The sequence below is a fragment of the Lissotriton vulgaris genome, chromosome 1_1 (genome assembly GCF_964263255.1).
Source record: "Lissotriton vulgaris chromosome 1_1, aLisVul1.2, whole genome shotgun sequence".
NCBI classification, from domain to species: Eukaryota; Metazoa; Chordata; class Amphibia; order Caudata; family Salamandridae; genus Lissotriton; species Lissotriton vulgaris.
In genome coordinates, this window is record NC_141685.1 from 1,753,409,196 (window position 1) to 1,753,423,368 (window position 14,173).

Genomic DNA, 14,173 nt, shown 5'->3' on the forward strand with positions numbered 1-14,173 from the left:
GATACTTACATCCAATTACCATCGGATCCCACCAAGGAATTCATGACCAGGCTAACAGACTCAAGAGAAGGGTTGGATCAAAGAGACAACTAGACTATTTTTACAATCCACTACTCCATAGATACCACACATGTACATGTTACCCAAGATGCATAGGAACGCAAAAAATTCCCCATTCCGCCCTATTGTGGCCGGTTGTGGCTCGATACAAGAACCGATTGGGCAGTAAATCGATTTTTACTTACAACCCCTTGTTCAATCTTGGAGTACCTATGTGATTGTTTAAACAAACTCGCACAAATACGGCATTACTTCAACGCAGAAATACTACTATGCACCATTGATGTAGTGGCTTTATACACCTCTATGCCCCACGGGGAGGGTGTAGAAGCAATTGAGTGGAGGATACTTAACAGCCATCATGACGAGGGGAATGACATCTTTCTATTAAAACTTTTACAGTTCTCATTATACCACAGCTATTTCTCATGGAAAGTAACATACTTCCTACAAAAAACTGGAACATCCATGGGCTTTCCAGGAGCGCTCTCGTATGCCAATACATTTATGGCATTTTTCAAAGACCAGTACATTCTGAACAAAAATCAATGGCAAAGACATCTGGTTACGTACATGCGTTACACAGATGACATACTAGTCATTTGGCATGGGAACTGAACAACACTAGAAAAGAACAATCAGCTACAAAAACAATGCAACCCTCACATTCAATTTACACATGACATTCAACCTCACAAGAATAATTTTTTGGACACTGAAATACAAAACAAAACAACTGGCCTACAAACATCGGTCTACATAAAACCAACCGACAAAAATAATGCTTTACATTTCTCTAGTTTCCATTCGATGTCCTTAACAAGACTTCTTCCCGTTTCACAATTGATCCGCATCAAAAGAATTTCATCTAATGCATCTGAGACCAACAAACTAATACAAGAACAAGTAGAAAGATATCAGAAATGGGGATATTCGTTGAACATACTTGAAGGTGAAAAGTAAAATGTTTTCCTGTTTTCCACAAGACACGTGAAGACTTACTCCGAAACATAGTAAAACTGTCCAAAAAACACAAAGTGTTTGTTCTAAAACACTCGCTACAAGTCAGGAAAATCAAAAAAAATATTTTGAAGAGAAGGGAAATAGTGGAGCAGGAGACTGACTTCACAGGAGTGTTTGTGGACAAACCTCTTTTTGCCCACACAGATTCAAAGAATTTAAAAGAAGTCCACCACAATCTATTAACACTATCAATGCTGCAGCAATTCCCCCTCTAAGCTGCAGATCCATGGAATACATTGTTTCATGACGAGCTCAGCTCGTCATGAGCACACGACCAGTGTACTGCATGAAGAGCTGAGCTCGTCATGAGCATCGAAGGGGTTAACACATATGGAGGTATGAGAAAATGCTGGAACTGGGGGCAATGTGGCAACGTAATTACCGGGATTACTTTTCATCATTCTCACACTGGCAAAACCATTAGGCTCAAACACACCTCAGATTGCAACACAGAGGGAGTAATATATGCCATATGTTGTCCTGGCGGATTAACATATGTCGGCAGAACCTCTCGTAAAACAAAAACAAGAATAATCAAACATAAGAGTACGATACGTAATAGAAACAAGAATTCTTGTTTAGCTGCACATTGGATCGATACACCACACACCATTCCATAACCCAGATTCACCATTCCTGAAAAAATCAATCACTGCACTGGTATACAAACCAATACTCTACTAGCACAACGAGAAACTTTCTGGATAAAAAAACTAGGCAACTCTGATCCCTAAAGGCCTTAATGATCATTATGAAATGTTACGGTTCTCATGCTGTGACATCATGAGCGTACATCTGTGCTTGCACCCACTATCACTACTTCACACCCATTGTCACCACGCAGGATCACTCAATTCTTCTAAGCAGTTTTCTAGGCATCTTTTTGAGCTTAGACAATCCACTCCAGATCGTGTCCCATCACGACACTGTTACACTCTTCCTTTCTTCCATCCATTTCTAGTTTCATTTTTATTTTAATCTTTCTTAGCTGCTATTCTTTAATTCATTCTTGTTTTCATTCTTCAACCTTTAACTTTTCGGGTATGTAAGGACCTGAAGGTATTGGGTGTAGTCACACGTCTGTCATGTTCATTTCATATTGACGGTTCTATATAGAGTTATATAAGTTTTGAACTCAGATTCACACTAGGCAAACCGCGTTTTAGTGTGCAGACGCACTGCCATATCTTACTAAACCACGTAGTCAGCACAGAGGGGATGACTTTAACCCCTTGGCCATGGCGGTAATTGCGCTGCGGCGCTGGGGGGTGTGGGAGTGAGCACGGCACCGCCATGCTCGTGACGGAACAACGCCGTCATGAGCCACGGGCGAGCTGTGCTCATGACGGCGTGGTTCCGTGGGGCGTGGCTTGGACGCCGATAGGGATGGCGGCGTGAGCCTGTAGCTCCGTGCCCGGTCCCGCAATTTCTCCTGATAAACTTCGCCTATGCGCCGCTTGCAGCGCGGGCAATCTGCACGGAACCCCAGGTGTAGCGGAGGAGCATCCTTTCGAAGAAGCAGGAGGCCGAATGGTGTAATTAGAACCGATTTCAGGGCAGGATGTGCTGCGTTCTGATTGCAAGATGGCGGCAGCCCCGGGCGGAGGAGACTGAACAACGAGGTGCGAAGGACCGCGGCTGGAACATGTTGAAGGAAAACATCTGAAGGAGTGAGCGGAGTAGGGCACCGGTCAGCGGATGAGGCTGCGATAAAGTTCGCTCTCCGCCACTTTAGAGACTTATGATCCAGGCGCCGATCCCCGCTGCCTAAGATGGCGACCTTGTGAGGAAGACCTTGTTTCCTGAACGCGGCCCGAAACGATTGTTGCCGCTGAGAGTCCGACAACAACGGGCCATGGAGGACTTGTGAAGAGGTGCACAACGGGGAAGGAGCGGAAATAGGAACGAGTAGAACCTAAACCCGACATCGAAGCTATTTGATAGCACCATGCAAGAACTCCGACAGGGCGTCATTCCCTGCACAGGGCGACAGATCACGAAGGCGATTGCTGTGCTGAACGAGGAGTGAGCCCGGGCGGGCTTCACCGGTGGGACGAGGTGACACGGGCCGTCGCCTGTTGACGAGATCGGGGACCAGCAGCGGCAATCTGACACTGCACGGCCACACAGGAGGCAGTAGTGTGGGGATCGGCTTGCGCTGGGGGTCTGCACACCGGATCAATACAGAGCAACACTCTACACAGACCACAGATCAGGCTCAACATGGCATCTGTCTGCTAGATCTGGTGCGAACTATTGGCTTCTCCACAATATTGTATTGGGACCTCCTCGATTCTACTGTCAAGGGGACCTGGTGAGCCCACATAGCGGGCGACGACAGGCTGTGCAGAGAAAGGCTCTTGGGCCGCAAGGTGCTTACAGAAGTACTGCTGGGTGTGATCGCTGCCCGCCCGGAGTGAGGTGCAACGGATAGTGAACGGCCATTTTGAACACGGTAATGAGGCCCTGAGGCTGAGGACGATCTAATCCCTGAAAGAGGTAGCCACTGCTCGGGAGGTATACTGAGACTACTGTGCGGGGGGAAGAAGATCGAGGGGCCACCATTCCTCTGCGGATGGACGTAGGAACCGAGAAATCCCCTGGAAGCGAAACCGAAACGGCGCTCTCTATGGTCAAGATGGCCGCCAATGGTCGCGAACTGAAAATGAAACAAGGGCCTGACCAGGCGAAAGGGCCTGAAACGGATAGCAGGACCCATATTGACTCAGAAAGCTCGGCGCAGGAACAGCGTCTGAATAAAAAACTAGATGGCATACTGGAGGCAATAGCCAAGGAGTCCCTGCATCAAGATATAGCGCAGGTTGCCACGGGACTGGGCCTCTTGAGGGCGGATCATGCTAAACTAACTGATAGAGTAAAGGAAAATGAGCTACTGCTTCAAGAACTCAAACCGGCGGTGGTGACCACAGAGCACAAACTGACAGATATCCTTGGTCGCCTGGCGACGCTGGAGAAGCGGGCGGAGGATTCCGAAAGCCGAAATAGGAGGAACAACATGAGGGTGGTAGGCCTGCCGGAAAAAGTTGAGGGGGATGACGCGCTAGCCTACCTGGAGAACTGGTTTAAAACGGTTGTGGCCCCAGAGGGACTTTCCCCTTTCTTCCCCTTGGCAACGGGCGCACAGGGTTCCTGCCCGCCCACCCTTGCAGGGCCGCCCACCCAGACCTATGGTGGTCAAGATTTTGCATTTCAGAGACAGAGACCTGCTGATACAAAGGGCATGCTCAACGGGCCCTTCCAGGTGGACAACAATTCGGTCACGGTTTTTCCCGACTACACGCAGGAGGTCCAAAAACGTAGGGCCTCTTATCTGGCAGTGAAAAAAGAACTGAGGGATGAGGGCATACAATATTCCTTGCTCTTCCCGGCCAAGTTGCGAGTGATCCTGGATGGGACGACCCAATTCTTTCAGACTCCCGACGAGGTGTGGTCATGGCTCGAGTTATATCCTGCTGGTACGGACTGCAGGGGTAAGGGAGAGAAGGAGAGACAAAAACCTATCCAGGTGCGAAAGTCCCAACGCATCCGCAAGCGGAATAAACTCAAGAGAGCGATGCGGGATGATCAGATGGCGGCGGACAGAAAAGGAGCTTTGGCTGCAACGGCGATCATCACGGGCTCACAACAGGAGGGACAATCGATAGGTTCGGACTCTGAAGAGGACGGAGGAAAATCTGGAGGAGACATTTCAGACGTTGATAGCTCTGGGGGGCCGGCGGTCACCCCACAGACAGCAGATGGACTCTTTAATGAATGACATTTAGAGTGATCACCATACTCATTAATCCTGCTGTTGCGGATTGCCCTGGTGTGCTGCGGAAAGGCAGGTATTGTGTTGCAACACCGCATGGGGTCACGGGCTCGGGCCTTGCCTGCCCCCGGTCGGCTCTGAATCACCCTCTAGTTGCCCTTAAGGCCTTCTGTAGTGACGACTACAGAGTAGTAGAATGTGTGTTTTGTTACAGGTTTGGATGGGGGCTGATGTCGTGTTATTAGGTCCTGTTCTGGGGAGAGGGGTTGGGGGAGTTTTCCGGGGTGTTTTGAGTGGGGGGTTTTGCTGCAATGATGTGGGTAGCCGAGTAACGCTGCTGGGATGTTTGGGGGATGGCTGCAATGGGGACGTTACCTAATTTGAAATGCCTTACATGGAATGTCCGTGGACTTCGAACAATGTCAAGACGATATAAGGTGCACGCCTATCTGGTAAGGCGTGGTATTCAAATAGCACTGTTGCAAGAAACTCACTTAACCAAGCAGGAATGTACTGCACTGCAGAGGAGGTGGCATGGCCAGGTGTTTGGCACATCGTACTCGGCGTTTGCCAGGGGGGTGTTGATATGGGTGAGAGCAGGGGTCCCTTTCCAGGCCACAAATCATCTGGTGGACCCAGAGGGTCGATTCGTAGCGGTGGAGGTAAGGCTGATGGCCGTAACGTGGTCTTATGTAGTGTGTACGCCCCCAATGCTGACCAGGCCCGCTTTTTTGATAGATTGACAGGCTCGCTGGCACACTTCTTAGCGGGCCTCATCGTACTGAGAGGTGACCTCAATTCGATCACCGATGTCTTACTAGATAGATCACACCCACCATTAGCCGACTCCCCTGTGCGCAGGAAAGCCACACACAGGAAAGACTGGCAGGAGAGGTGGAGCCTTATTGATGTATGGAGGGAACAACATCCAGATCTTAGGGACTACTCCTTCTCGGCGCTACATGCATTACATGTTAGGATAGACTCCATCCTATGTAGTGGTCCCGTGGCTGCCATGATAGCTCACACGGAATACCTGGCTAGAACCATTTCGGACCATAATCCATTACTGATGACTGTGCAGTGGCAGCGAACGAGGTCGGCGGTTCCAACATGGAGACTGCGGCCTGATACACTAGAGGACCTGTTGTTCGGTGATACGGTCCACCAGGGCATCAAGCGCTATTTTGATGAGAACGAGGGTTCAGCTGCCACGAGATCGATTGAATGGGATGCAATGAAGGTGGTAGTGAGGGGCATCTGCATGGGCAGGTTTTCGAATGAAAGGACAACGGTTTTGGCAGATTTGGAAAAGGCAGAATGTGTGTTGAGAGAGCTGGAACAGCGTAGGCCTGAGCGACCGGGTTTACAGGACCGGCTGCTAGAGGCGAAGGAACAGGTAGCGACAGAAACAGAGCGACTGCGGTGCCATGATTATAAGTTGCATATCACCAAGGTACATGCGGAAAGGGATAAGGTGGGAACCCTACTAGCTAAACTTGCCAAATCCGGAACCTAGAGGTTGCCCGATTATGAACATAAAGACGGAGACAGGAGCGGTAGTCTACTCGCAAGAAGCAGTTTTGATGCGCTTCCTGTCGTACTATACGACTCTATATGAAAGTCGGCTAGAGGTGGACGTCTCTACCATTGACGACTACATGGAGAATGTCCATATCCCAGTGCTGGATGACGCTACCGCGAAGGACCTGGGCGGTCCCGTAACGGTGTTGGGGATTCGGGTGGCCATCAAGCAGATGGCTAGAAATAAGACACCGGGGGTGGATGGCCTACCGATTGAATTTTATGTGAAATATATTGACACTGTGGCGCCCAGGCTACTAGCGGTATACTCTGAAGCCATGAAACTGGGGTGTCTACCCCAATGGTTGAGGGAAGCACTGGTGGTACCGCTACTGAAACCTAGTAGGGAGGCTTCTGACGTGACGTCGTATAGACCCCTGTCTATGCTGACGGTGGATTACAAGATTCTGAGTCGCATTTAGGCCACCAGACTACTACCGCACATGACCATGCTGGTCCACAGGGACCAAGCCGGGTTTATTCCAACTAGGAACACCGCTATAAACATCCGCCTACTAGACGGCACCTTGGAAACAGATCACAAACGAGCAGTTTTATCGGTGGATATCGAAAAGGCATTCGATAGCCTAGAGTGGAAGTACCTTGATAGGGTGCTAGAGAAGTTTGGCCTAGGGGGCGGATTCGGGCGCTGGACGAGAGTTCTTTACTCCTCTGCTACGGACAGGGTACGACTGGGGTCTGTTATATCCTCCGCCTACCCGGTGTGCAGAGGAACGAGGCAGGGATGCTCGCTATCTCCCCTGTTTGCATTAGCAATGGAAACACTGGCAGCGCAGGCAAGAACAGGGGCGCTGTATAATGGGATTGGACATGGTGGGGAGTTTCATCACATATCACTGTACGCAAAGGATCTGTTGCTGTACCTGGAAGATACGGAAAGAGCACTAGAAGGGGCGGTGGAGATGTTGGCAAACTTTGGTAGGCTGTCGGGCCTCAAGGTGAACTGGAATAAAACCTGCGTTTTACCGCTGCGGGTGGATACGCCATATCCCCCTCTTGCAGTGGATGTGGTCTGGGAGGGTACTTGCTTTACCTATCTAGGGGTCCGTATTTACCATGATGCCACAACTCTGCTCGAGGGAAATATAGGGCGCTGCATCAGGGCTCTGAGGGGGAGCATGACCTTTTGGGCCTCCCTACCTTTATCGGTGCAAGGCCGGGTGGCACTACTGAAGATGGTGGCTTTGCCAAGGCTGCTCTATTACTTTCGTACCTTAGCGGATCTTTAAAGAACTGAGGACGATGGTTATTGACTTTCTCTGGGGGCACGGGAGGCGCAGGGTGGCATTGAATACTCTGATAAGACCCAAACTGGAAGGGGGGATGGCGGTTCCCGATTTTGAATTGTATTACCTAGCAGCACAATTACAGATCTTAACGCAAAACATTGCAAAAGAATTTAGAGGCCCAGACCAGGACCGGGGGACCGGTATCCAGAGACACATCTAATCATATATAATTATGCAACAGAAATTAGAATTGAGAGGTTTATCCATGGAAGAGAGAACCCTACGGTTGTGCTGGCACAGGAGCTTGAAGAGGGCAAAGGCAAAAAGGCCATACGCGCCGGAGATCCCTCTGGGGATGTTGACGGCATTACCACATGGAGGCCATTGGTCTCCACTGTCGGAATGGGAAGATCTGGGCCTACAGATGGTGGGAGACTTATATATTGATGGGATGCTGGTCCCCTTTAGGGTGTTGCAAGATCAGTTTGGTCTCCCGGATGGGAGCTACCTCTTGCACGCAGCAGTGGTCGCGGCGATACAGAAACACTGGAAAGGGGGGCTGGCGGAACCAGACACGACCATGGCCTGTCAATATGTGGTGATGGCTGCAGGAACGATCAAAGCGGTTACCTGCCTCCACTCTAGAATGCTACATGAAGGACTAGAGCCACTAACTACACTGAAAGAGAAATGGGAGGAGAGTATAGGCAAACCTATCCCAGACACGGTCTGGGGACATATCCTGAAGAGGACATGGAAGGGTTGCAGAAATGCCCGCTTCCAGCAGGTGCATTTCTTTGTACTACATAGAGCCTACTTGACCCCAGGAAAGATCAGACGGTACTTCCGGGTACAAGATGCAGCGTGCCCGAGGTGCCTAGCGCCTGAGGTAGAGCTTGACGACTTATTATGGGGGTGCCCGAAGTTAGGGACGTAATGGCCTGAGGTGGGGGAGCTTCTGAACACAGTTACGGACCGTGACGTGGAGTTTGATATGGCGACTTGCCTACTGCTTTGGTTCCCTCACACGACCAGAACGAAAATTACAAGTACATTTATTGATCTAGGACTCATATTAGCCCAGAGAGAGATTACCTGGCACTGGAAATCCAAGGAGGGGCCATCAGTTAGGAGATGGATGAATGAGCTGCTGAAATGGTCCAGATGTGAAAGTGTGATTAGACTGCGGCAGGCTGCTAGGACCGCTAACGATAAGAGCATGGAGATGGCGAGGGCTTGGGAAACGGTAGTGCAGGCTTTGAAAGACTATATGACAGAGGATGAAGAGTAGAGACATCCGGAGAGGGGGGTTCCATGGGGCTTGTAAGAACGAATGCATAGAATCGTCAAGTGGCGACCTCTTGAGTCAGAACCTACAATTACAACCCACATCAGCAGCAGTTGGGGGAGGCAGGGGAAGGGGGGGTGGGGAGGGGAGTCACTAGGGATCCGCTGTAGCGAAAGGAGGGGTGCCTGCGGATGGGGAATAGTGGTTACAACTGAAGGGAGAGGGTATCCGGGCCACGACACTTTGGGCACACAGGGATTGGTCATCGATAGTCCCCAGAGAACACCACCACGGGAGGGCACTAGTATAGACCGAATAGCGCGGGCACTGATGCTTCTGGTGTCACCCACAATAGGTGGCTGACTGTAATTGGCGGTGAATTGGGGGGTGGGGGGGGGGGGGGGGAGGGGGGGGTTTGGAGGGTAAAAAATGCAGATACTATATTGTGTTGTTGACCAGACATCTCTATGAGATGGCCACCATGACATCTTTGCTGGAACGAACGGGTACGCCGCCCAACCTCCGGGATGTGGGCTGAATGGCTGTGTGCAATTTTATTGACAAGAATGTGCCTTGGGATGTCAAGAGTGAGAAGGTTGACCTACTTTGCTGCTTTGTTTCTAACTCTGCAATAAAAACAGATTTAAAAAAAAAAAAAAATGATGGGTGGTTCCGTCACAACTCCGCCCACTCACTAATTCGCCCGCACAGACGGGGAATCAGTGGGGCATGGGCGGAGCGGCCGGAGCATGATGGAACCACGCCATCATGAGCACACGCCGCCCGTGGCTCATGACGGCGTGGTTCCGTCATGAGCAGGGAAGGGGTTAAAGTTAATGACGTGCGGTTACGCCACAAGCTTCGACTAGGTCAAATGGCCAGGAATGATGTCTTAGGCTAGACGCGGATGAACTTGCTTTGCACGCCACAGTATCGGGGAGCTCAATTTAATTACAGCGGTTTGACTCGCTAATCTCACATTTTCCCTAGGTACGATTTTTTGACCAATCGGTTGTTAACGGGCCAACTATGAACGTCTGTTCATAGACAGAAAAGAGGGTCATTTCGGCTTTTTAATCTTTTCAGATCAAGGTCTTCGATGTTCGAGGCAATTATAAGTATGAATGCAGCTCATGCTCATACTTTTTCATTTTTACACAGACCTGCTTTCTATCGAAGCTGGAAGTTCTTTAAAGTCCTTCTATGCTCACGTTCAGGAGCCTGGAGGTAATTAGTCATCAGCACGACCTAAAATTTTAATCCAACAGTTCAACTCTCCCGCATGACCACATGACTTCTACCTACTTTTTCCTATTCTTTTTCACACCAGGTTCGGGTGTTTGACAAGCACAAATCACACATCTCACTCGCTCAGCAGCTCTCAGACCTCCATTCTTTGGGGGAACTTAGGGTCATATGTATAAACATCCTGATTTGCGATTCTCAAATTGCGATTTTTTTAGAAATCACTATTTGAGAATTTCAAATAGGGATGCATGTAAAAAAAATCACAATTTTTTAGCGATTTCTTAATATTCCTTAATTGCGATTAGCAAATTGCGAATCGCAATTAAGGAATACTTTCCCATTCATTTCTTTGGGCCAGGAGGCCCATCGGAATGAATGGGAATTTATTCTCAATTTGCGATTCGCAATTTGAGAATCGCAAATTGAGAATAATTTCAAGGGTGCAGGGGTGTCAAAAGGACACCCTGATGCACCCCTGAAATAAGCATGGGTGCACATGTGGCGCACATACATGCCCTAAGGGCATGTATGTGCTTCACATTGCACTTTGAAAAATGCAAAAAAGTGTTTTTTTCAAAGAAATCGCAAATTACCACCAACATGAAGTTGGTGGTAATTTGTGATTCCTTAAGTCCAAATTGCACTTTTTTGGTGCTTCTTACATAGCATTTAAGGAATCGCAAAATTTGCGATTCCTTAAATGCAATCGCAAAATAAGGAATCGCAAATTTTGCGATTCCTTATTTTGCCTTAATACATACCATTTGGCAAAATTGCATTCGCAAACGCCGAAATTCTGTGAATTTCGGCCTTTGCGAAATGCAATTTTGCTTGATACATATGGCCCTAAGTAGTTGCATGTAGTTTGATACTTAGCACATCCATCGCAACATCTTGGCACCACGTTTTCTATAACCACATATGTTCATAGTGGTTTCAAGCACAGATATTGAATAATGTCTCTATTACATTGTATTTCTGAACGACACTTACGTGTGATTTTCTTTTTTCTTTTGCCCATTGTTCCGGCAGGAGGCCACGGATTACCATGTCAGAATGAAACTATATTAATTTTCCACTGATGAAGAGTTCTACCCAAAATTCATTGGGTTTTCTTTCCATAGGTTGTTCAAATTGATGTTTTGAGTTCACTGTTTCATGCACTATGACTGTTTAGTTTTTGAACTCTGGATACTATTATTATTTCTGGGCTTAAAATGTATGTGTTTTTAAATTCGCAGTGACACAACAAACAAACATTTAATGAAGAATTGTTTACAATCATATTTGTGTATCAGCTTTTTGATTGTTTGAGCTAAATGATGTAAATAGTTTAACGCACAACAGTGAAACCGTAGGGACTTTCGAGCAGTGCGCTGTGTGATACGAACGGAGGTTCTCCGTTCCTTTTCCTGAACAAAGGTCCAGAATCTGACAGTGATGCAAAGGTAGTTTTAGGAAATGAAGATGAGCTAGGATTAGAAGAGCAGTTGAGAGTGTAGAGGTTTAGTAAAAGATGGTGCACTATTCAATTACTTGGAAACAAGGAGCTGAATTTGTATATCGATAACAGAAGAATGGCAATAGACAAGTTATTTACCTATAATAACAATATTATGGACCGGTTTATTATAGATGGTATGCATCTATCATTGTGCTGGGCATAATGCACCCATCTACAGGATAGGTTTGGACTAGTAGAAGGCTTTCCTGGAAATTTTCAAATATGTCTTTTTACCAGAAACCAATTATTCATATCCTGAAAAAACGAAAGGTACCTGGAAAGGCTGCAGGAAGCTGGCATATCACGACTCCATTCAATTGGTCCATTTTCTGCTTTCTGTAGTCCAGATATTGCCCCAGAAGGCTTTCCGGTGATTATCTGATACCTTAGTAGGGTAAAATAAATAACATTTGTAATTTGTGTCTTTTTTTCTTTTTAAATATTGCCCCTTGTGGCGTCAGCGCAGGGCACTTAAGTAAGGAAAGCATTTATCGAGGGCGAGATGCTTGATTGATGAATCGATTTTGTAAGAGTATGCTGAGAATAACCTACCCATAGATTACATTTGATTGTAGATCAGCGATGATTTGCATAGCTGTGCTATTTGTTATGTTGACTGATCAAGAGGTAAGCATAACCCTTCACTAATAAATAGTACAATATAATCAATAGCAACAAAGAAATAGAAGTACAAAAACACTCATGGCCCAATACAGGTGAGATAAACCACATTTGAAACTCGTAAGGATTTTTACTAACCCTGTAAGCTGCTCGTTGTGTAGTGCTGTTAATTGAAATTCTGCGTATACTTCGGCCATCTAGTGTTGGGCTCAGCCGACTACAACTTATTGCCTATGTACTATCTGCGAAGAAGTCTATCGAGTCACAGTGGAGTAGAGTGCAAAAAAGGATAATGTCCTTGTGTATAGATAGAAAAGAAGTTTTAAGTGAAATAAACATATAACAAACACTGACTTCCGGGGGGGGGAAGGAGGGCACATTTATTTATTTTATTTGTTAGGCTCACAAATCATCCCCCGAGGAGATCTCTCGGAGCCTAAGCCACCAGATACAGGTCACAATTCCATACAATGATTAAAGATCAAACAGGCATATGTTCAGACGTTTCTTAAAGAGGATTAGGTCTGAGCAAGAGTGAATGGGATAGGGTAGCTGATTCCAGTGTTTGGGAGCCAAGAAAGAAAAGGAGTGGCCACCATATCTGGCTGTATGAATACATTTTGGGCATAGAAGTAATAGCTCACTGGATATGCGCCATCGAATCAGGATATAAAGCTGCAGTTTGTTTTTAAGATAAAATGGTACCCTCCCGTGCAGTGATTTAAAGACCCCACACATAAGCTTGCAGAGTGCATGTATTTTTATAGGAAGCCAATGGAGGGAGAGTAATAAATGTTCAGATGGAGAACGCGACAGAAGACTACAGACAAGGAGCGCTGCCGTATTCTGTACCACCTGAAGTCTGGAAAAAAGGCCTTCATTCATTCCGACCATCAGGTAATTCCCAGAGTCCAGGTGGCTCACTATCAACACCTGGACTAGGGCTTTCCTAGCGTGCAGAGGGGCCCAATAAAAAGCCTTCCTAAAAAAGCGCATCAGGCCAAAACAGGTTCCAGAGATGGGTTTAACATGTTTATTCATAAAGAGATTATCTTTCAAAAAGACACCCAGATTTTGAACCAATTATTTTAGTGTTGGAGATGACAGCACAACATAAAATGAACAGACTATAAAACAGAACTCCCCTAAGGAGTGCTTAGCCAGTGAATGGTACAGGGGTCTGAAATAGAGTCCCTAACTTGGTGGCATTGACTGAGACATCCAGGCTATGCAGCAGGGAGATTGCAATCTGGATTAAGCATTCCCATTTGCTTGAGCTCTTGATCAGCCAAATGTCGCTGTAGACGGACAACCCGAGTTCCTCCCCTTCTGAGGTGAGCAGCTACCACCATAAAACACTTATTATAGGCCCTTGGAGTCGCAGTTACTGCAGGAAGCTGGCTCTGTATATACTATACCAAAGTGAGGTATTGTGTGCACAGAGTCCAGTAGAACCCCAGTTAGGCAGAGGCAAAGTTAGATAGAACCTTACTCTCTATTTGTGGTAGTGTGGTCGAGCAGTAAGGCAGTATTAGAGGACAGTGTTAAGCATTTGTTGAATGAACTTCAGACCAATTTGTTTTGTATAAAAATATTCTTTTCGTTATTTTATTTCCTAGAACCAAGCAAGTCTAGCACAGGTAAGTTAATAAATACTTTGCAGTAAATATACAGTTTGAAATGCAATTGTAAGGAAAATGCTACTTACCAGTATGCATCTGTTCTTGGCATGTAGAGCTGCAGAGTCCTACACTTAGCAATAGATCGCCACCTGGTGTTGGGCTCGGATGATTGCAGGTTGTTGTCTTCTTGGAAGAAGTCTT

The 14,173-nt window shown here is 47.1% G+C and overlaps 1 protein-coding gene across 3 annotated transcripts in view; it reads right to left on the minus strand.

Moving 5' to 3' along the window:
* Nucleotides 1-14,173, minus strand: part of TBK1 (TANK binding kinase 1) — a 431,625-nt gene that overhangs the window by 204,210 nt on the left and 213,242 nt on the right. For all 3 annotated transcript variants that reach the window (XM_086919050.1, XM_086919051.1, XM_086919052.1), the window contains exon 7: nucleotides 12,004-12,114. In XM_086919050.1, the coding sequence (XP_086775176.1) occupies nucleotides 12,004-12,114 (111 nt within the window). The remainder of the gene's footprint in view (nucleotides 1-12,003; nucleotides 12,115-14,173) is intronic.